The sequence below is a fragment of the Natator depressus genome, chromosome 12 (assembly GCF_965152275.1).
Source record: "Natator depressus isolate rNatDep1 chromosome 12, rNatDep2.hap1, whole genome shotgun sequence".
NCBI classification, from domain to species: domain Eukaryota; kingdom Metazoa; phylum Chordata; order Testudines; family Cheloniidae; genus Natator; species Natator depressus.
In genome coordinates, this window is record NC_134245.1 from 37753332 (window position 1) to 37775952 (window position 22621).

Genomic DNA, 22621 nt, shown 5'->3' on the forward strand with positions numbered 1-22621 from the left:
TCTGTCTTCCTTCCATCACATGTCAAGGTTAAGTCTCAGGTTGTTTCCAGACCCCATTGGTTATAAAATAACTATACAGATTTAAAGCTTCACAAACCTATGCAGTATGATTAAAAAAAAGAGTCTCTGGCCTTACCCTGCCCCTGTATGAGACTCCCATATTCCAGTGAGATTTTTGTTTGGCGTGGTGATACCAGCAGGGTGGATATTGGAGTGTCCCTTTGGAGTAGGTTAGTCTGGAACTGGAAAAAGGAGGGGAAGAAAAGGACCTGTTCAGTGCCTCCGGAGCCACATCTCCTGTACTCTCATGCAGCATGGAGTGTTCAGCTGGTGCTGTAGGTCTAAGGATGGCTGTCTGCTTTGCCTGATTTCCACTGAGAGCAGCAAAGGGGAAAGGAGACCATAAGGGGGCCAGTTGTGGTTCCCTAAACCTGGGGCTGTTCCATGCCAGCCATGGCCCAGAGGGGCTCCTGTAATATATGCTGGCTGGCGTGAACCCCTGGGAGCCATCTGCTAGCTGGGAATTGCTGAAGCACGATGTGCTCCAGCCACAGCCTTCTCCTGCCCCCTTCCCAAACCCAGCATGCCCCCTACACTAGGCACCACAGAAAGGCTGGCATGGGACCCAGCTACTCTGGGGAGGAGAGGGGAGGGGATCCATGGTTGGAGAGATGCAGACAGGTTCCGAGTCCTTTGTGCCACCAGAATGGCACAGAGGGGATACAGCTGTTTCGAGAACCTGACCCTAGAGGTATAAGAATTTTTTCCCCTCCAAGTGACTGGCTGCTCTAAGACTCTACTCATGGTCTCCTCACTGTCCCTGCTTTTCAAGTTCAAACGCTTTATTTTCGTGCTGTTAAAAAACACCGCTCCTCCTGCCCCCCCATTGGTTCATCTGTCAGATTTGCTGAGTAGTGGGTTTGGCTCAAGCACATTTGTAGTTTGTAGGATGGGGCTGGCATTCGGCATCTGCTCCTCACTTAAGTACAGCAGGCGTTTGATCATTCACTCCCCACTGTCGTTCCTTTGTTCTTACTGTGTGCATCTGTCTGTCTTTGCCCTGAAACGTTTCTGACCATTTTCCTCTCTGTCTTTCCAGGAACCTCCCCCACTACCCCAGGTTTACACGATGTCAAGCCAGCATCCTTGACATCTGTACCCCTCTCCCTGTATCCATTCTGTACATTCCATGAGCTTCCAAATGGCAAGGAGCATGAAATAACCTCCTAGACCTTAATTATGGATGCCAATCTGAGTGTCTGTAATGAGCTCATATGAATGCCCCTGAATGTGGGAGGTGGGGTTTGAAATCTGGATATAAATCTGACTGGTCCCAAAATGAGAATGTGTTTAGTTTTAATCCATTAGTAAGATGGGTTCTGGATCTTGTGTCCCTTGCTATCCATCAGAGGAGTGAGGTTCTGGAACATCCTTCCAACAGGAGTGGGGGCAAACAACCAAACTCGTTTTAAGATGGAGCTTGATACATTTATGAGTGGGATTATAGGAGAGGGTTGCCTGGGATAGCAGGGCCTTGATTGGAGGACCTAAGAGGTCCCTTCCAGTTCTGTGTGCTGGGGTTATGGGCCAGACCCACTCTGACACAAACACACTCATGCCTGCACCTTGAATATTTACTGTGGTGTATTTCCCTTTGCTAGCCAGAGAGGGGCTTGCATTGTGGACAGAACCACTTATAAAGTAAGCAAGAAAACTCAGTAAAGGGACCATGTCTGTTTTGCGAGAAATGCGGATCTGACTGAAATATCCCTCCGGGTTATCACTTCCTTTCAGAGTTGCAATTCGTCTATCAGAGAGCTGAGCTTTTTAACAGGTCTTCCCACTCCCAGGGGCTTTTTCAACCCTGAGATATTCAGTATCTACATCTCCTATTGCCAAGAGACATTTCCTTTTTAACATTGCCTCTTGAAAAAAGACTTTTTAGGTAATAGGTTTTTTTATTAGTTTCTTAGCAGGGATCTGTTGTTTGATTTGTGCTGGGGGTGTGTGTGTGTGTGTGTGTGTGTGTGTTTCCACTTAGAACGCATTAAAAACCACACACCCCAACCAAGTTCATGCCATGAACTATATGGTATGAAACCTGGAAGTGTCTGCTGAACAATTCAGGCAGATAAAAGCCAAGAGTGTGCATCTCAGTCCGGCTACTTGTCATACCTGCAGCTCTGTAACCTCAGGGTGTGAACTGGTCAGCATTCACAAGCTGAGCAGGGTCAGGCGTTGGATGGGAGTCCTCAAGAGAAAGTGAGGTGCTGCAGGAGGTGATGTTGGTAGGGTTCCTTGGCCCTGTAATATTGGAAAAAACGTAAAATGGAAGGTCCCTTACAGGAGTGCTCATTAAAGAGCCTACTGCCCTTTCCGAAAGAGCAGGCAGGCAGTGCCCTGGCCTACTTCTAACTTACATTACATTCTCCCGAGAAGTCCCCCTGCACTTCCAGAGGGAGTTGGCATTCTACTCCACTTTGTGTCCTCAGTTGGTTGTGTAACATGTTGTGTAACAAAGCCACTGTGAAACAGCTGCCACATTCTACCTCAGAGGTGGCTGCATTCCAGTGATGACATGATCCCTCTATTTACCCAGGGCTTTGGGATCCTTTAAGGTGAAATGTGCTACAGAAATGTGTGATATTATTTGTTATTGTCTGAACTGAACTTTTTAAATACAAAACAAAATATCTGTAAAAGGCTTCCTTCCCCTTTCTACAGCTAGCCTGATTGCCTCGTCTTACATTTCCCCTCTTCTTTCCCTTAAAAGTCCAAAATCACTGTCACTTAACCCAACACTAGAGCACTGCCTTGCTGTTTTCAGGCACCCACGGAAATGTGGGGTCACGGCATTGGGGTGTGATGTAGGAACCAGCCATGGGGGCAGAATGAAGCAGTTGGCTTGGGGAGAGGGGGAATTGCAGCAAAGGTCCCTAGCAGGTGAGTGGATGGGAGACTGGCAGGCTGCAGTTGTCTCATGGGGGTGCTATATAGGGCTCGGAGGAGAGCTGGCATGGTATAAGAGTTTCTATGGGAAAGCAGATCATGGCAATTGTTATCTGGGTAGGTTGGATTTAGCGAGGAGGTCAGGAATCTGTATTGTGGTAGCATCAAATGAACCAATCAGGACCTTGAAGTGAAGGGTTCTGCACAGGCACATAGGAGAATGGGAGAGCTTACAGTCCACTGTGGGACAAGCGAGTGTGACAAGCAGGAAAAGGGATGGAGGAAAGGGAGATAAGGGTGATGATGAAAATGTCATACAGGTCCATAGGAAGCTGCAGACGCCACAGGAGCGGTGGCTCTGGGAAGGGATTTAAAGGACAGAGCAGCTGGGTGAGGATATTCAACATTTCAGCGGTGGTGGGAAAGAAGGTGCCAAGACGCTTGTGGGTGAAGCAGATGAGAGGGTCGGGGAGGCTGGGCAGGGACAACTCAATGAGCCACAAGAGCAGATACACAGAGAGGGGCCCAGGGTAAGGGCAAGAAATTTGAGCTAGATACAGTGGGAAAAGGGGGAGCCAGTGGAGGGATTCAGGGCAGGGGGGTAACGAAGTGATGATCTCAACAGCTGGGTTTTGAATGAACTGGAGGAGGCTATGGGGGTGCCAGAGCCAAGGATGGGGCAAGATCCAAGACAGGGGATGATGTGGGCATGGATGAGGGGTTTGGTTTAGGTTTAGGCGACAAAGAGGACACAACTGGGGCTGGGGGAAGCCCTAGAATTTGGGATTAAGATTGAACTTGGGGGTGGGGGAGGGAAGGAAGTTCCCATCCTTGAGAGCCACCCAAGGTTAGCCTCTCACTAGATCTACTGATGTAAAGAGACATGGAAGTGAAGGGGACATTCCTGGGCTGTGAAATCTCCAGAGACAAGGCTGTGGAATGGTACCAACTTCTCACTTATGCCTCCAAGCATTGGTGTGGGAACTGGGTCCCTCGCTTGCCCCTCCCTCAAAGCCCAGCTGCTACGCACTGCATTGCTGGTGCGGCAGGACACCTGGCCACCTCTCAGGACTGTGAAGTCCCAGCATGTGACTTGATGTAATGCAACTTAACTGCAGCGTCCTCCAGTCAGACACAGGCGCTTGACAGACGGACACATAGTCTGCTACAGCAGCCTAGAGCGTGCCGTGGTGCTTCCTTGAGAGAGGAGGCCGCAGGCTCCTGTCTAGTTAAAGCTCTGTAAAGTATCACAGAATGTTAAACAAATACATCCCTGCAGCCTGCACAGGAGGGGATGCCCTGTCTCCACCCAACAGCACGCTCCCCTCCCCATCCGTTTGGTAGTCTCTTCCATTGCCCCATGGCGCTCTCTCTCTGCTGTTACTGGAAGTTGTGAGTGACCTGGCTAGTGCTAAGACCCAAACTACGCAGGGCTTTATTATACCTTCCTGATCTAGGCCAGCTGGGACTGAGCTAGTGAACTTGAGGTGAAATGCCCTTTTGTTCTTGTAGGCCAGCATTCAGTCCCCATGGTGGAATTCCTTTCAGTGTAGTTAGCATCCCTCAGGATACTTGATCAGCAACCATTAGGAACTGTGGAGGGCATCATTTTATTAAAAAGTGAAAGCAGTGCTGGTCAAAGGTGCCAGGTGGACAGCTTTGTATGCATGTCCCATCACAATGGTACCTGTCATAAATATAAAGGAAAGGGTAACCACTTTTCTGTATACAGTGCTATAAAATCCTTCCTGGCCAGAGGCAAAACCCTTTCACCTGTAAAGGGTTAAAGAAGCTAAGATAACCTCACTGGCACCTGACCAAAATGACCAATGAGGAGACAAGATACTTTCAAAGCTGGGGGGTGGGGTGTGGAGGTGGACGACAAAGGGTCTGTCTGTCTGTGTGATGCTTTTGCTGGGAACAGATCAGGAATGCAGTCTCAGAACTTCTGTTAGTTAGTAAGTAATCTAGCTAGAAATGCGTTAGATTTCCTTTTATTTAATGGCTGGTAAAATAGCTGTGCTGAATGGGATGTATATTCCTGTTTTTGTGTCTTTTTGTAACTTAAGGTTTTGCCGAGAGGGATTCTCTATGTTTTGAATCTGATTACCCTGTAAGGGTATTTACCATCCTGATTTTACAGAGGGGATTCTTTTACCTTTTCTTTAATTAAAATTCTTATTTTAAGAACCTGATTAATTTTTCATTGTTCTTAAAATCCAAGGGTTTGGGTCTGTGTTCACCTGAACAAATTGATGAGGATTTTTATCAAGCCTTTCCCAAAAAAGGAGGTGATGGGCTTGGGGGAAGAGGTCTCCAAGTGGTCTCTTTCCCTATTCTTTGTTTAACACGCTTGGTGGTGGCAGCATAGGGTTCAAGGAGAAGGCAAAGTTTGCACCTTGGAGAAGTTTTTAACCTAAGCTTGTAAGAATAAGCTTAGGGGGGTCTTTCATGCAGGTCCCCACATCTGTACCCTAGAGTTCAGAGTGCAGAAGGAACCTTGATAGTACCTAAACACCTCTAACATGTATCCTCCCAGTCCTCCTGTCGGGCAGGGAAATGCTATTAACCCCTTTTTACCCATGGAGAACTCAGGCCAGTTCTACCCTTAAAATTTAGGTCAATGTAGCGATGTGGCTCAGGAGTATGAAAAATCCACCCCACTGGATGACATACCTCTGCCGACCTAACCCCCAGCGCAGATGCAGCTAGATCCATGGAGGAATGCTTCTGTCAACCTAGCTCCTGTTGTTCAGAAAGGTGGTGTTCCTATATGGACAAGAAAACCCCTGCCATCGGTGGCAGCTGCATCTCCACTGCATGGGTTATCCTGGCACAGCTATGCTGGTATAGTCAAGCCTTGAGACACAGAGATCAAGGCTCAGATCCTCCAAAGGTATGTAGGCTCCTAACTTCCATTGAAATCAGGAGCCTAAATACCTTGGAGGATCTGGGCCTAAGTGACTTGCCCAAGGTCACACAGGAAGCCTGTGGCAGAGCCAGGAATTGAACCCAGGGATTCTGAGTTTCCATCTGATCCCACTGTATTCCCAGAATGGGTGCAGCACAGGCAATGGCAGCACAAGGTTTTGCCACGCTGCCCCCTTGCCAACCTCCCTTCATCAAGGCCTGGCCTCTCCAGGACCCATAACCTCTCTGCTGAAACTGCAACAACCAAAGGGTTAAACGTCACCTGACAGGAGATGGCCATAGCACATTTCGGTGCTTTGCTCATTGGCTTTAGAGATCAATGCCAGCTAAGGATGCTTCAAGTCCTCTAGCACGTTGAAATCCAGACATGAATGTTGTGGGTTCTCTTTTGCAATTTCACAGTGGTTCTTCTAGGAATACCACATGCTCCAATGCTAATTTTAGCTTATAATAATTGTTGAACATTCTTGGATGCTGCAAGCCGGCAAGATTGTACAGCGCTGCTGTCAAGTTTCTTTTAAAGGCAACACCCATGTTTCAGAGAACAACTGAATGCTTTTACCCAGGGTGGTGGGTTAATATGGACACAAAGTGCAGCCGTCTGGCATGCTGTATATTACATAAGGGCTAAAGATGAGAATATCATATTAAGAAAAGAGACCTGTCTTAAACCACTAATCAAGGGACTGAGAAAGAGCACTGGCTTAACTGAGCTAATAAAAGGACAGCAGAATTATACTCAGTACAGGAAAAGATATATTAAGGAGGTCTCCTAAAACAGGAGATTGCTTATTAAGCATCTCTTGTATAGTTTTTCATGGGTGCATTCATTGTCCCCCCTTCCTGGGTATAGTCTCAGGTTTTTTCCCCAGCCCTGGTAAGGGGCCATAGCTCTAAGGGTTCTTCCCAGAGGCCCTGCCTTCTTCAGCAATCCAGCTGGGACACATCTTGGTACCCACAGCTGGTGTCCTTTCAGCAACCCTCCGTGGGCTCAGTCTCACTGCCCTCAGCTGGTCAAGCCAAGTTCTGGGCTCAGTCCCCCGGGCTCAGCCTGTCCACAGTCCTGTCAGCCAGCCAACAGTGCACCTGGTCCTCCCCCTTCAAGCTCCAGGCAGGAACTACACTGTCTCCACACCTGTTTGACTTTTATATGGCCCTTCTGGCCCCTGATTGGTCACTCCAGTAGCCCCTCCAATTGGTTGGTTCTCTGCAGCCATTCTAGGCTGCCTGGAGGACTTCTCCGCTACTCTATTCTGGGGCAGGGTGATGCAGAGCCGTGAGGCCTCCAGTAGGGGGCCTCCACACCTGGTCAACCCCATCACAGGGTGAAAGCCACTATTTACCCCAATGCAGCAGGCATGGATTTCCCAAATGGACCTCCAACTTTACAAGGAAGTTTCAAGTCCACCTAAACCTCCCACAAGGGGCGGCAATAACCAGGCAGCCTGGATGTGCAATATGGAGAACATTGTTTAGGCTTGGCCAGATAACCCCCAACCTCATCTAAACAAATTAATCTGGACACTTTGGGGGGGGGGGGGAAGGAGCTGGCTCAGTGGCTTGGCAGACTGAGGTGGGTACAAGCTCAAGGTCTAAGAAGGCCCAAGATTACGTCTTTCTGCCACACTGATCACCTGTCCTTAAAAGATGCAAAGAAGCAGTAAGGCTCTCAAAGGAAACTTATTTGGGACAAATATTTAAAAAGTGCTTAGCACTCAGCGGCTCTCATTGAGAACAATGGGGAATTCCCATCCCCGACTCCCCCCCTTGAGAAACAATGAGGAATTCCTGCCCCCTCCTTGCCCCCCTTTGAGAACATTGGGGAATTCCCACCCTTGACTCTCCTGGAGAACACTGGGGAATTCCTATCCCCCACTCCTCCACTGAGCGCAATGGGAGCTGCTGGATTCTAGAAATCTTGCCCCTTGTGTTAAGCTTTCTCTAGAAAAGGATGTTCAAGAAGCACCCTGCGGGGGCGGGGGAGGTAAGGGGTGCTTTAGAGTTTAGTCAGGAAGAACAAAGAGGTTAGGGTAAAAGTTCATTCCACACACTCAGACTGGCCTCTGTCCCTGAAGTGGAGGAACCCCCATTTCTATGCTGTAGATGCACCCATGGTAAGTTCAGTTTGGTGAGGGAGATGCCCAGACTATTCTCAGGAGCTGTACCCTTTGGAGGCCAACAAGGGGAGATTCTACGAAATTAAAAAGTAGCAAATGCAAAACCGATAAAAGGAAATACTTTTTCACTTAACACATTACTAGTCTGTGGAACTCACTGCCACAGCAAATTGTTGAGGCCGATAACTTAGCACGATTCAAAAAGGGGCTGGATATTTATACAGACAACAAGAATATCCAGAGCCGGAATAATTAATAAACAAAAATTCTGGGAGAAATAGTAAATCTCCTGCTTCAGGGCTTAAGCCAATGTCTAACTATTAGAGACCAAGATGAGACCTACCTGCTACTGCAGGGTTCTTACATCTTCTTCTGAAGCATCTGGTGCTGGTGCATTTTAGCAACAGGATCCTGGATTAGATGGACCTTCGGTCTCATCCAGTCTGACAATTCCTAACAGCAATCTGAAGGGACTCCTATGTGAGATGTACATCCTCACTCTCACTGCATATGGGGCCAACCCTGAGCTCCCCACTTAGTTTTAACTCAAGCAAATTCTCACTGAATTCTCATGAGACAGAGTAAGAAGGAAGGATATCAAAGGGAGGTTAATGTCCTGGACTAGAATTTAGGAGAACTGGATCCAATTCCTGATTCTGGCACGGCCTTCTTGTGGGGTCACTTAAATCTGTCAGTGCCTCAGTTCCCCATATGTCAAACAGGAGTAATAATTTGAGCTGGCAACTTTCAATGAAAACTCTTAAGCCAAATTATTTCAGAGAACATGGGAATTGTCGTTCACTCCTCTTGTCCCAGTTCCCTTCCGAGGGCTGGGATCCCCAGCTTGACTATATCTCCCATAATGCATCGTGGTTCCCCCCTCTTCACTGGGGGAAGCGGTGCATCAGAGTCCCTGTTCATGGTGCATTATGGGAGATGTAGTCCAACTGGGGATCCCAGCTCCTAGAGGAGAACGGGGGCAAGAGGAGCAAACTGCAACCCCTATAAGACACTACAGCTCCCATTTTCAGCTGAAATATTTCAGTTTTCAGCCATTTTTCAACAAAAAACAATTTTCTGTGGAGAGTGGACACTTTTTACAAAGGCATCATTGAATTGAAAACCCAGGTTTCCATTGCAAACCGATTTCAACAGAAAATTTTTCACGAGCTCTCATAATGAGCCTTCCTTTGTCTTGTCTGTTTAGATTGCGAGTTCTTTGAGGTAGGGACTGTCTCTGACTTTGTGTCCGTACAGCGCCAAGTACAATCGAGCCCTAGTTGCAGTTGAGGTTTAGGTGCTATTGCAATAATAATAATAATAAAAATAAGATCTAAGCATCATCATGATTTGGATCTGGGTACGTTGTGGATCCAGGTCTGTGCTAAAAGGGGAACCATGGGCTCACAGATTATTTGCTTTGAGTTGAGCTAGAGACCACTTGATTCTTCCGCCAAGTCTAAGCTACGAAATAAGAGTGCCTTCCTTTTGTTCGGGTGAACTCACACTGCACTTTTTTTGTTTTTTTAAACTTTTTATTAAGACAAGGTTACAATAAAATGTTAAAATACTACATCACTTATCTAGGCTCAGGTTAATATTCCCAAGAACCTGGCTAAAGGTTCTGCTCTGGAAGTAACCTCTGCTTGGAGACATCTTTCAGGGAGATAACTTGGATCTGAGGTATGGCTTGAGTCTAGTCCAGTACTACTTCAGAGACAGCAAACAGACTTCTGCTATTTCCTGACCATAATTTCTTTCCTGGCTTGCCTTCTTGAGCTAGAGTCTCTCTTGTGTGCTTGAGGAGGAACAAGATGACACAAAGCAAATTATCCAGCAGGATCAGGCAGAAATTAAAGCAGGCATTTCATAGCGTTTATTTTTAAACCACGGCAAGAAAATTGAGTTCTTCCTTTTTGAGACTCATTTCTCATCTAGCCATAGCAATTGCAATTAGGTGTATTTGAGGGGTGTCAGGCAGTTAATATAGATATCAAGTCTTTCATGTAACTTAGCATGGCTTTAGCTGGGAACAAATATGCTTTTGGTGTGTTAAACGAGCATTAAGAACCTTTGGCTTTCACTGCTTCCTTGGACTCACTGGTGTTTGTTAAGGGATTAATAAAATGCTGCTTTCATAGCCGAGTAATCAGGCTGACGTGAAATTTATCTTGCTGTCCCATCACACTTGACTAGGTCCTATTGGAAAATGCAGTCACCAGCATAGCCCAAGCATGGCAAAGTCACATTTTCCCTCTTGCTGTACTGTGCGATGGAGTTGGTTTTTCTGAGAAGCCCACTGTGAGAGCAAGCAAAGTGCAAATGTGTCTGTAAACAATGGAGCCAGCAAAGTGACATTGGTAGAGCAGGAGACGGGGAGGCAGAATGCCTGGGTTCTAGTCTTAGTTCTGCCACTGACTCACAGCATGACCTTGGCCAAGTCACTTAATCTCTGTGTCTCAGTTTCCCCTAGTGCAGAATTGGTATAATAAAACTGGGCACATCAGAGGAGTTATGAGGCTGAGTTAACTAATTTGTGAGGGGCTTTGAGATCCTTACATGTAACTACAAAGTATTATTTTTAATATAACTGGCCAGAGTACTGGTTCATCCAAACAGCTTAAATCAAAGACACCACATCCTTCCAACAGCAAATAGCAGGGTTTGAAAATTTGGAATGGGGAGGGAATCTGAATGCTGATTGGCTGATGAGGATGTGTGTAGGATGCAGATGCCATGCAGAAATGCACTCTGCAGGGTACACTGTTTGGGGTGGCATCAGGGTGCATTCTGCTTACTTCCTCATAAACTAGATTCAGCAATAATGGAGACTCAGAGGGATTCTCATGGAACGTGAACAGGCATTTCATCCTAGTGAGTCTCAAGTCTCCTAGGCACTCAGGGCCACCATGGTGCATTGCTTTGAAAGCACAGTATGCTAGTCATGAACTACTGCCCTGCCTATAAGTCTATAATAACATCCAGCCCTTCAAAAAAACTGGAGCCAGTTCCAGGGGGGCCAGTTCTCAATAAGAGTCTTGCCTCAGTCAAAAGAAAAGGAGTACTTGTGGCACCTTAGAGACTGACAAATTTATTACATTTGGCTCCAGAAGCCTGCAACTTTAGATTATCTTCAGAGTAAAGTTCAGCTCAAAATCCTGACCCTAATGCTCTCAAAGTGCAGGGATGTTTGGACCCATTGTAGAGACAGGGGACAACTGTCAAGTTCAGATCTGGCTCTGAACTTTCCCTAAGTTCCTTGCTGTTTCAATCTGGGGGTTTGATTCAAGCTCACCGCTAGTCCTGCCAGTTCCAGACAAAATGACCTTTGCATTGTCAAACCAATTCAGATGGGTAGCCCACTTCTCTAGTGGACTTCAGTCCCACTGCTGGACGTGCAGTAGTAGGGAAGAGAAAGGGGTGTTCACGTACATACTGTGAATGAGATGCTCAGTGGTATGGGCAGAGAATGGCCACGTGGCTAGTGCCCAGGACTAGGATCGGGGATCCGGCCACAGCTTTTCCCTGGGGGCCTTATGAACACCATTGGCCTCTCTGTGCCTTAAGGACCTCAAAGGGAAGAGAACAAGGACAAAGCATCAGTGTTGTTAGAGGGCCCGTCTGCACATCACAGTGAGTTGGCCAGGCAGAAGAAGGTATTTTGAAATGCCTGGCAGATCACCCAAGCGCCCCAGCCGGCACTCCCTCGCCCCACACCAGGCTATGACGTGAGCCGCTGCAGAACATGTGTGGTGCCTGTCTGCATGATCCCTGCCCTGCCGGGCTCCAGCTCGTCATAACGTACAGCACTTCGGATGCTGCGGGCAGTATCAGGCACAGTCTGAAACCAGCCAAGTCTATTGTGTCGGTCTTGGAGCAGGGAGAAGGTTGTTGTCATGGGCCTGACCTCTGGTGTCCGATACTGTCAGTCCTGTTCTTTACCCTGAAAGGCCCTGTGATGCTCTCACAGAATAGCAGTAACCCTGTCTCTCTCTCTCTCTCTCTCCCCTCATTTAAAAGGGCTCGAGTGCCAGAGGCCAAAGCGTCAGAACTCAAGCGATGACATCGAGGTCCTCTCCACAGGGACCCCGCTCCAGCAAGAAAGCCCAGAGCTGTACAGGAAAGGCACCACCCCTTCTGACCTCACTCCCGACGACAGCCCCCTGCAAAGCTTCCCTGCCAGCCCCTCCTCCACTCCGCCGTTGGGCCCCACCTGCAGGACCAAGAGCGCCCATTTCTCCAGGCAGGTGTCGGTGGACGAAGAGAGGGGTGGGGAGATCCAGATGTTGCTGGAGGGAAGAGGCGGAGACTACTTGAGACCCAACAGCTGGAGCGAAGACCAAGCAGGCGGGACGCGTGGCGTTAGAAGCGGGACCCTGCGCAGCAGTCATTTGGGGTCTGCCTCCATCCCTGAAGATTACGGAGGCCGGAGTGGAGGGCACAAACATACGGCCTCCAACCACAAGCAAAGAGAGAGGTGGACAGATTCCCCAGCTGCAGTTTCTTGGACTTCCCACCACAGGTCCCACAACCACAGCTCAGGGAGTGCCAAGCTGCTTGAGCTGGATGAGGAGAAGCTGAGCAATTACGAGATGGAAATGAAACCCCTCATGAGGATGGATTCTTACATGCAAGAGTTTCACACCCAAAAAAGACACTATAGTAAAGCAGGCGCCTGCAGGAGCCTGGCTGAGGACCACCGTGGGGAAGACCGGGGCTTTAGGGTTCAGAGACTGAGGTCTAAGTCCCAGAACAAAGAGAATTTCAGGCCAGCTTCCTCTGCTGAGCCCACAGTGCAGAAACTGGAAAATCTGAGGTTCGGGGACAAAGCGGAACCCCGGCTATTAAGGTGGGACTTAACCTTCTCCCCGCCACAGAAATCCTTACCTGTTGCACTAGAATCCGAGGAGGAAAATGGGGATGAGCTCAAGTCCAGTACGGTAAGTAGACAAACTTGTGTCATTGAACCTGACTCAGGAAGCAGACGCCAAGGCAAACCTGAGCTGGTTCAGAACCGTTGCAATGTTAGAAAGGTGTGGAAGAAAATTTACACCATGAGAAAAACTGCCCCCCCCAACCAACCACCTTTAGTACCTTAAATTCCCCCCACCTCCCATTCTACACAAGGTATCAAGTACATTGAAAGGTGGTTTTTGCAGCTTGCTTTACTGGCAAAATGTCTCTGGGGAAATGGCAAGTTTTCCACATTAGGTGTCGGAGGGTATAAGCAGGGAAATGTGATTTATTACAAGATAAAATTTTGTGACAATTAAATCCCAGCAGGACTCAGACTTGATCAAATGTATGAATCGTTGCAAACCACCCTCCCTCCACCCAATAAAAACCCAGCACCCTCAGAAAGGACAAAATAATTATCAGGTTCCTGCCCATATGAAAATTCACCCAGCAAAAAAGTGCAGGTCCATGCAGCTCTTGTTGATACCATTTTATCGCTAGGCCTGGCGAAGCCTTGTTTTGGTCCAACAATATGAAACAACCCAGTTGCAACATCTCTGTATTTGAATCTTTACCTCATGCCACTGCAACAGTGTACAGTGGTGTTATGTCACTGCAGCACAGTGTATCGCCAAGTGTGATGCAACGTTCTTGTGCCATAGTGATGTTGCATTGCAAAGCCTGAAATGAATGGGATCCTTTAATTCTGCTATACGACAGTCATGGAAGAGGCCCAAGAAAATTAGGACAGTTCTCTGAATTTCTGGATAAGGGATGATCCAGATTCTAGTTTAACTCCTGGGAGTGAGCTGCATAGCACTAAACACTATGGAAGTCACTGGGAGCGTGTAGGTGCTTTGTCTGGCCCTAAATATCTGCAGGGAGCGGGGCCTAAACAACTGATCTGTTAGCACCAATGCACAGGGCTCTGTCACAGGAGCTAAAGGTGAAATCCAGCCCTTGTTGTGGGCTAGGATCTAGCAGGCGACGTTACTTATGCACACAAACTCAGTACATCATATACTCCCCCAGAGTTAGACAAGCTTCTGCGGTTCACAGGAGTTGAACCCAACCTATGTGCTGGAGACATAGTTACGATATAGATCACACACACAGGGAACTGGCGCTCAAACCCTGGCTTCAGATCTAAACAAACATTAATACAAGACAGTTATTACTGACTAACTAGCAGGCACAGCCTGCATGTAAAGATGCACAGACAAGCCATTAGAATGCACATCATATTTCTAAGTGCTATAACTGTGAAGCAGCATGTTTGGTTTTCTCACATTCATAACCAAGGGTGGAACAGATGGCGAAGGTTTGAGTTGAAGTTAATGAAATACAGAGTGATAGATGATATGTGGATTTAAATAACCCATGTTGCTGGCGACTCTTTGTTCTAGAAAGAGTTTTCTGCATTAACAGGGTTTGGTTCCAGTGGCATGGACAGGGAGGGAGTAATCAGAAAGAGCTTGTTGAGCGAGTATATCTAGGACACAAAGCATCACCCATCCACAGCATAACAACAAGACAATGTCGCATACATATAGCATGTTGCACCTTCAAGGATCTCCAAACACTTCACCAACATTAGTGAGTTTAGCCTCACTATACCCAAAGGTAGCCGTGTGTGATTAGCTCCATTTTACAGATGGGAAAACTGAGGCACAGAGCAGTTAAGCCCCTTGTCCAAGATCACACAGTGAAGCAGTATCAGAACCAGGAAAAGGACATAGCACCTTTTAGCTCTGTGCCGTCAGAGCCACAGGGTTCATGAGTGGGAACCCCAAACCTGTGCAAAGCATTGCCGCTCTGGACTTCCCAGACAGGCATTAAGTTTTTCAAAGCAGGTTTAAGTCCATCCAGCCTCCCCAGAGCACAACTTAGAATGCCAGTTTTAGACAAGCCTTCCTATTTCCAGCAGGCTGCTTCCAGCACGTGGGCAGTCCTGATGCAGAGCCTCCTGGCAGAGAGGTTTTGCAGAACGCAAACCACAGCTCCTGCAAAAGTCTGTGCGCTCCCACACAGCGGACAGCTTGCACAGCAGCCCTGCTTTCCTGCCATCCCCAGCGTTGTTGTTTGTGAAGCTGTTTGCTGAAAAGGACATTTCTCATCTCAAAGACAACTGAGTCGCTTCCGAAAGCGGAAGAAAGGGAGGCTGTTAGCTGGGCAGGTCTATTTTTGACCTACCTGGAACATCCTTGAGCATCACTCTTGCAGGACAGGCGGTTTTAAAAATAATCGACCATAAACCAGCTCAACAGGAGCCACTATTGAAACCAGAATACTGGCTCCTAGTTGCAGTAGCTTCTCTCCTCTGGGTGATCAGTCCAAATCCCACCCCAGCGCAGTAATGACCACAAGTAATGACCATCCAATAGTTATTATGTGCCCTATGTCAAGTGAACAGGGTGGGTTCAGGTCAGTTCCCAGCGAAGCCATTATCACAGCTGGCACTAGTCCCACCCCTTGTTATTAGCATTATAAGAGCGCCCAAGGCGTTGTAGTGCTGTGGAGGTGGTGCCTTCCCTCTAGATGTGATCCCTCCAGGCCAGGGCTGAACAACCGGTGCGGGGAGGAAGAGGCTGGGAAGCATGTGCTGCTTTGGCATGTGCTTTCTGTGGGTAGTCAGGGGATTTCAGTCTTCAGGGCTCTCAAGCCAGTACTCAATTCATATGAAAAATTTAAAATAAAAAGTTAAAAAAACCAAAACCTTGATGTTTCTGTGTGTGTGTGTGGACCTGCACACCCAGAACTAACTCACATCAACATGCAGCGGCTTGCCACCATTTGGGCAGAGGACTATGGACATGGATGGGCGAGTACTGGCACCTGTATTGTCAGGTTGCGGGGACTGTATGATGCAGAAATCTGTCCTACGTTTGAGTGGTCCATAGCTTTCTGTAGCCTCTGGACTAGTCTTTGAAAAAGAGAACTAATCTTTGGGGAGGTATGGAGGAAAAGAGTCTTTAAAATGCCAGCAGCCCTTTTACTCATCAGCACAAAATTCATCATGTTTTTAGGGAGGGGAGAATAAATACATGACTTGAGTTGCAAAGGGGCTGAACAGCTGCATCTCCCAGGCAAGCTAATGAGTGTTGTGGGACCTCAGTCAGGCCAGAATTCAGACATGAACTGATACCAAACAGTTTCATTAGATTATCGTAATTTAGCAGGAGTGCTAGCAGAGGGAGGGGATAGCTCAGGGCTTTGAGCATTGGCCTGCTTAAACCCAGGGTTGTGAGTTCAAGCCTTGAGGGGGCCATTTAGGGATCTGGGGCCAAAAATGGGGATTGGTCCTACTTTGAGCAGGGGGGTGGATTAAGATGACCTCCTGAAGTCCCTTCCAAAGCTGATATTCTATGATCACATTTATTTAGATGAAGCGCTTACAGGGACAAATTCCGGTCTCACTGAAGTCTATGACAAACCGCCCGTTGATTTCAGCAGGATGAACAGTTGGTCCTTTGACGTTCTCCTTTCACAGATGTTCATTAGTAAAGCCCTGTCCACTTTTGGGTACAATCCATGCTACCAAAAATCTGTGTTCACCTCTAACACATTTCCCCTCACCCCCAGATGTTGTCAGATGCAGATTTGGTTTTCTCAGTTATTTGCTAAAATCCTGTCTTATTTCAAACAACTCAAGGACAACTCTTGTGGTCCTCAATGTAGCCAGATGCTCAGTGAAGGTTATGGGAGCTTTGTTTGATTAGACCACAGAAATGTCCCTGTTCAATTTCAACAACCGGCAAGGCATTATAAACAGAAAGAGAAAAATTCCAGTGGCCGCCGGCTTTTGTTTTTTTAAGAGGCACATTCTCTATTGAGATATCCTAAGCATGTTTCACTGTCATCAGGGAAAGTGAAAGGGAGCCAGCCAGCCTGTAATTAGCACGCCTCTGCTGAGGTATCACAGTGGAAGTGATGAGGGTGTCAGCAAAGGCTGCTTGGCCAGGTATTGAGCCAGGGGGAGGATACCTGAGAGAAGAAGGTGATATGAGTCAATGTTTAAAGGGGGAAGGAAGCAGGGCGGATGAAATCCAGCAGCTCTCCCCAGAAATAGAACCTCCCGGCCTACGTAGGTGACAAATGTTCCTTTCTCGGCTCTTTCAGGGGCTTTCAAAGCATTTTAAAGGGATTGCACCTCAGGATGGAGAAAATGTAGTCACCTTGAGTCCCAAAGAATACGAAACAAGTGATAAAAATAGCGACCGGTTGCTGCCTCCGTAATGAACTAACACCCACTCCCTGCGCCAACAGAGACTCTTTCCACCTGACGTTTAGGAAGACGGGCCACTGAGAGTGAATCTCTCCTAGCGGCTGCTTGTAAAGGGCTCTTCCCACCCCCAGCTCCCGCTGTCATTTGGCAGGTTGGGCTGGTCAACGTGAACATTGTTTGGACTCTGAATGGCTGTTCAGTTCACCCACATTTGTATCTCTGCCTGGGCCTGATCCAATGCCCTTTGAAGTCTAGGGAAAGACTTCCACTGTCTTCCAGGCCATTGGCTTAGGCCCCTTTTCTGCTTTACACTGGTGTGAATGGGGCTTATCTGCATATCTGGGCAATGGGGTTCCTGGGGTCTTTCCACATTCAGGTCTTGATCTTAGCCTTCCCAGACCTCCTGTCTCACCACAGCCTTTTGCCACAGCCCTCTCTCAAGGCTACTTCCACAGCACCACACTTCATGTCTGAGGTCTCCCTCCCTAGAGACACTCACAACAGGTCCAATGTCTCCCTAACCACTCTCTTTACTGACCATATATATATAGTTCAGCAGCCACTTGCTTCCTGTCATCTGTTCCTGAGACGACCAAGTATTAGTCCCGTTAGATGACATCCCCCAGAATGCCCTGGTTTAGGGCTGAGCCAGGACTGGGCCATGCTTGCCTATCACCTCCCTTTAAAGCCAGTGGATAACTAGATCACAGTGACTATACACAACAAACTGTAAAATTATAAAATCACAGAAACGTAGGGAGGGACCTCAAGGGGTCATCTAGTCCATCCCCATATGCTGAGGTAGAATTAAGGGTATTTAGACATCCCTGACGCATCTGCCTAACTTGTTCTTAAAAACCTCCATTGATGGGGAGTCCACACTTAACTTGTTTCACTGCTTAACTGTCCTTAGAGTTAGAAAGTTTTTCCTAATACCAAACTTAAGTCTTCCTTGCTGCAAATTAAGCACATTACTTCTTGTTCTCTCGTCAGTGGGCATGGAGAATTATCCATAAAATTATCCATAAACTGCCTCTGCATAAAGTGCTGTCAAATGCACAGAGCAAACACATTTGGGGGTGGGTGGGCGGCAAGGAAATACTATTTTTTCCTCTAATCTCTTTCATGTACAGCCATCTCGGGGATTACTTGTAACAACTCTAGGTAAATCGTTTTCAGACAGAAGTGTTATGTTCAACTTGACGTTGTCCTTTCAAAACCCTTTTGATATCAGGAGGCCTTTGATGTAGCTGAAGGATTTAGCCTCATTTTTATTGTCATCCTGTATGTGTTTTAGTCCTTTTGAAGTGAATATTTAAAGATGGGCTTCACCCAACCCCCGAACTATGAATACACCCCACCACCACTGCAACTACGCAATAATTAGGATCAAAATCTGGATCTCAGCTTTGTGTCTGGCTCCCTCTCCTGATAATTCAGCCAACTAAAATCCTGGATCACCCCCAAACTTCGGAAACATTGGCATTTGGATCTAGAACCTGCAACTCACACCCAGCTCTACAGCTCTTCATAACATGGGCCCATAAGTCACGCTGGCAGAATGTGCAGGTGCACTAATACATATAACCCTCATAAGTAGGATGGACTTACATTACGTCTGCAAACACACAGACACAAACTTCACAGGTACAATTTAGGAATGCGTGTTTGAAAATGTAGCCCCTTAATCGGTTCTTTTTTTATTGTAAAATCTACAGGCTGGCTTTCTTTAGCTAGGCACTATGTAAATAAAATGTATTCTCACACACACACACAAAAATGCATATTATGTAAGGCCCTTGTCCTGTGATGTGCTGACTTCATTGGGTCTTGAGGGTACTCAGCACCTTGCAGGATGGGTCCCCAAATACACACACACACACACACACACACACACACACACAAATAAATAGCTGTCATGGCTCCAGGGCTTAATCCCTAAGGGCTGATGAAAGTCCACGGGAATTTTTTCTGAGTGAGGACTGAGGATCAAATTTCTATTATCTCTACATTCTGACTATCAGCGTCTACTACTTACACGGCACCCGTTACTTCTGGAGAAGCACACCGATTCACCATACCCCAGCCTTCACATACAGCCCTTCCTGTAACCAGGCAAGAGAGATGATGCAGAGGCTCCATGAAATACGCAAGAGATCTTGCTATGTCAAGCTATTAGTCTGGGAGGTGCTCAGACACTAAGGTGATGGGCATCAGTACAGATCCCATAGAATGGCAGACAGTGTTTCTTACTGAGACCATAAACCACAATGGATCCACTTGCCATCTAACTACGCCCTGCTGCAGTATTATATGGCTTTTCAGTAATGCCCTATTTTATTGTGCACTGGCACCAAGTGACTGCTTCTTTTATGTAACTACATTTGGGGCCAGATTCTCTTCTTGGTTACTCCTGTGCTCACTTACTGGGGTCCCTCTTTGCACAGGTGTCAATGAGAATTTACCCCCATGTTTTACTTGGTAAATGCTCTTTAACTATTTAGCAGTGACATGTTCCTATAGATTGCATGGGGGCTACTATTCAGCAACAATGACATCCAGCTGCTGATTTTTCAGCATTTTCCCAGTGCTGAGGCTTTCTGCTGAGCAGCATCCTTGATAATTACACTCAAGAGATCCCAGAAGGATTCTTAGGTAACCACACTACAGTTTCCATGGCAGAGATAACAGAGGTCAGACTCTGTGATAACAAACAACAATAGATTGTTCATATTTTAATGAACAATGCTGTGGTTTTATTTGTGAGGTACACCTCCCTGGCCCCCCATATTCCCAGTAAGACACTTGGGTTGCTGTATAACAGTTAGACACAAACAGGATAATGAGACAGAAATTATGGTGCTTAGATACTACAGTGACGAGATTACTACTACATTGATACTAGAGACAGATTGGAAACTACATTCAAAACATAAAGCTTCCCAAAATATTTATGATTAATTATTATTTCATAGCAGGGGTCCATTTTATTTCTTACAGAGCATCACTCTTGATCCACATCCCCAGTGCCCAGGAAGTCATGAATTTAAAAGCCAAGGACCTGATTGTCACTAAGGCCCATTTACACCTCTCTGGCAATAATATAATTTACCCCTCCTTCCATGCCCCTTTACACTGCCAGGGAGAAGTAAAGAGGCCTTCATATAAGTGAGAATCAGGCCCCCGAGCTGCTCAGCTGCTTCGTCTTCTTGCTGAAATTTACCGTCCCCAGTGTGGAAAGGCAAGTGAGTGAAAGGAGGATCCATATAATAATTCCCTTCTGAGCATGTGGTCAGCCAGCTATTCACCCTGCATGTAGTTACACTGCTGCTTCGTGGTAGAGCAGAGTCTGGAAATCTGTGCATTGATGCTGGGCTGTGGAGTGAAATTTTGAAACTGTGCCCTGACTTTACAAGGGATTGGGACTGGAAATTATAAACAACCCCTTGCAGCTCCTGGGGTCACTGCCTAGAACCAGCACATCTCTCTCTACCGTTCTGCGCAGTGGCTCTTTGTAGGCGCTGGGATAAAGTACTCTGCCCTCAAATGACGTGTGAGCCCTAGCTGCAAAACAGCTCAGGCTCTGAAGGCCCATCCCCCCCGAAGTCTGCAGGCGTGTCAGTCCCAGGTTTTGATTTGGGCTTCTCTCTAAATCGAATGATCAGTTACCAGATAACTAAAGTGGGGCAAGAATTAAATAAAATGCCACTGAACGGCTAGAGCTGTGTGTGGCGTCTCAAATCACAGGGCCTCAAAGTAAAAGGGATTTTTTCTTTTGTCTCAATGTGGGTTTCCCTTGTTAAAGGTCCAGCATGGTCTACAGTACAGTGAAGTCACTTTATCTGCTGGTTCTAAAACGTTCACGGGAGTTTACCAACCTGTTGCCAGCTTGAGGACAGGCCTGAATTTCCTCCAGGGCTCACTTGCCTCAGAGTGTTTCATCTTCCTCCAGAGCACCAAAGAGGAATCAGGAAAAGATGACACATATCCCAGGACAGTCAGCTTCCTGTGACTGCAGGGGACAAGAAGGGGATGAGTAGATCTTTAGTGGAAGTTCAAGCACAATGCTGTCGAATCAGAAGCCCAGGCATAAGCAGCATTTAAAAGTTTACAATTGGAGTTGAAGCAAAAGCCCTGAAAGGTCACAAAACTTTTTATTAGATTAGCTAGCATATTATCAGAAATCTGGCCCCTCTGCTAAGACATTCCAACGCCTTTACAATGGGTGGGCCATTCCCACCGGAGAGATCACTACATGCATAGTCCTCTTTGGAGTTGGCTCAGGAGGGGTAGAGAAAGGGCAAATGTGAAAAGCAAAGAGAAGCTGTAGGCTGAAAGAATGTCAGACATCAGCTGCCCCCGTTGCAAGGAATCCCCAGAGACAACTGCACACGCAGAGGTAATTTTTAAACTCAGCTCACCTGTTCCACAAGCTCACAGACCTCTCACGGGCATGACTTTGGTATCCCAGTGCACACGTTAAGGGCCTAATCCTGCAGCCTCTACTCGGGTAAAATTCCAGTCGACTTTCCATTGAACTCCATGATTGCCATGGGAGTTTGGTCTCAGGAAGGCCTGCAGGGTTACATTTTCTCGCATTTAAGAGGGGAAAGCTGTAGTGACCAGAGAATTAAGAAATGCTTAGGCTAGCCACATCTGGACCTGTTCTACAACTCTGTTCAGCAACGAGACAGAAGGACACAGAGGGTACCACATGCCATCTGCCTGAGCAGCATTCAGGCTGGCTGGCATGTAAGTTTGTCTCCTGTATGTGGTTAATTTGATCTACTAGATCGAGCACATGAATAGGAAAAGGGGCAGAAACACTGTCACTTGGGACATTTAAACTGTGACTGGACCAAAGGCTAGAGAACATGCACTAGGGAGTGGCTGAGACCCAGTGGGTTTTTGCATCACTGTGCTACCCTGCCAGCAGAAACAACCAGATTGATAACCATCAGCAACCTATTATCCTATTGATCCAAGGGGAAAGCATGTGAAACCCAATAATCTTTTGAAATGGAGCTAGTACTGTGAATAACAATCTGCATCACAGTATTTAGCCTCGCTCCAGCTTGGCAGCAAGCAGAGAAGGAATTCGGCACCCAAAAGGGTTGGCTACAGGCAAAGTGATTTGCACAAACCAGTCCAGAGCAGCTACCTGGCTGCCAGGAGGCTCCCTCAGAAATCCTTCCATTTGGTTGGCTTCCTTTGACCTTGTTGCTACGCAACAGCATATGCCTTTCCAGCAAGCTTGAGCTTTTCAAAGGCAGAGCCCCATCCTCCCTGTCCTCCTTCCCCTGGGCCCCCGCCTCCCCAAATGTGAAATGAATCAAGCGGCTCCAGAGGAGAAATGATCTCTGTCTCGCAAGGAGGTTTTTAAATAGATCTGCACTGTGGTATGAAGACTGGCTTAATGAGAGCATCCACCCCTGCCTTGTTC

General features: G+C 47.1%; 1 protein-coding gene across 1 annotated transcript in view; it reads left to right on the forward strand.

The window, feature by feature from the left end:
• The window catches only part of JPH3 (junctophilin 3), a 116734-nt gene that overhangs the window by 88113 nt on the left and 6000 nt on the right, over positions 1–22621 (forward strand). Inside the window, exon 4 of the mRNA XM_074968865.1 lies at positions 12018–12937. Within this exon, the coding sequence (XP_074824966.1) occupies positions 12018–12937 (920 nt within the window). The remainder of the gene's footprint in view (positions 1–12017; positions 12938–22621) is intronic.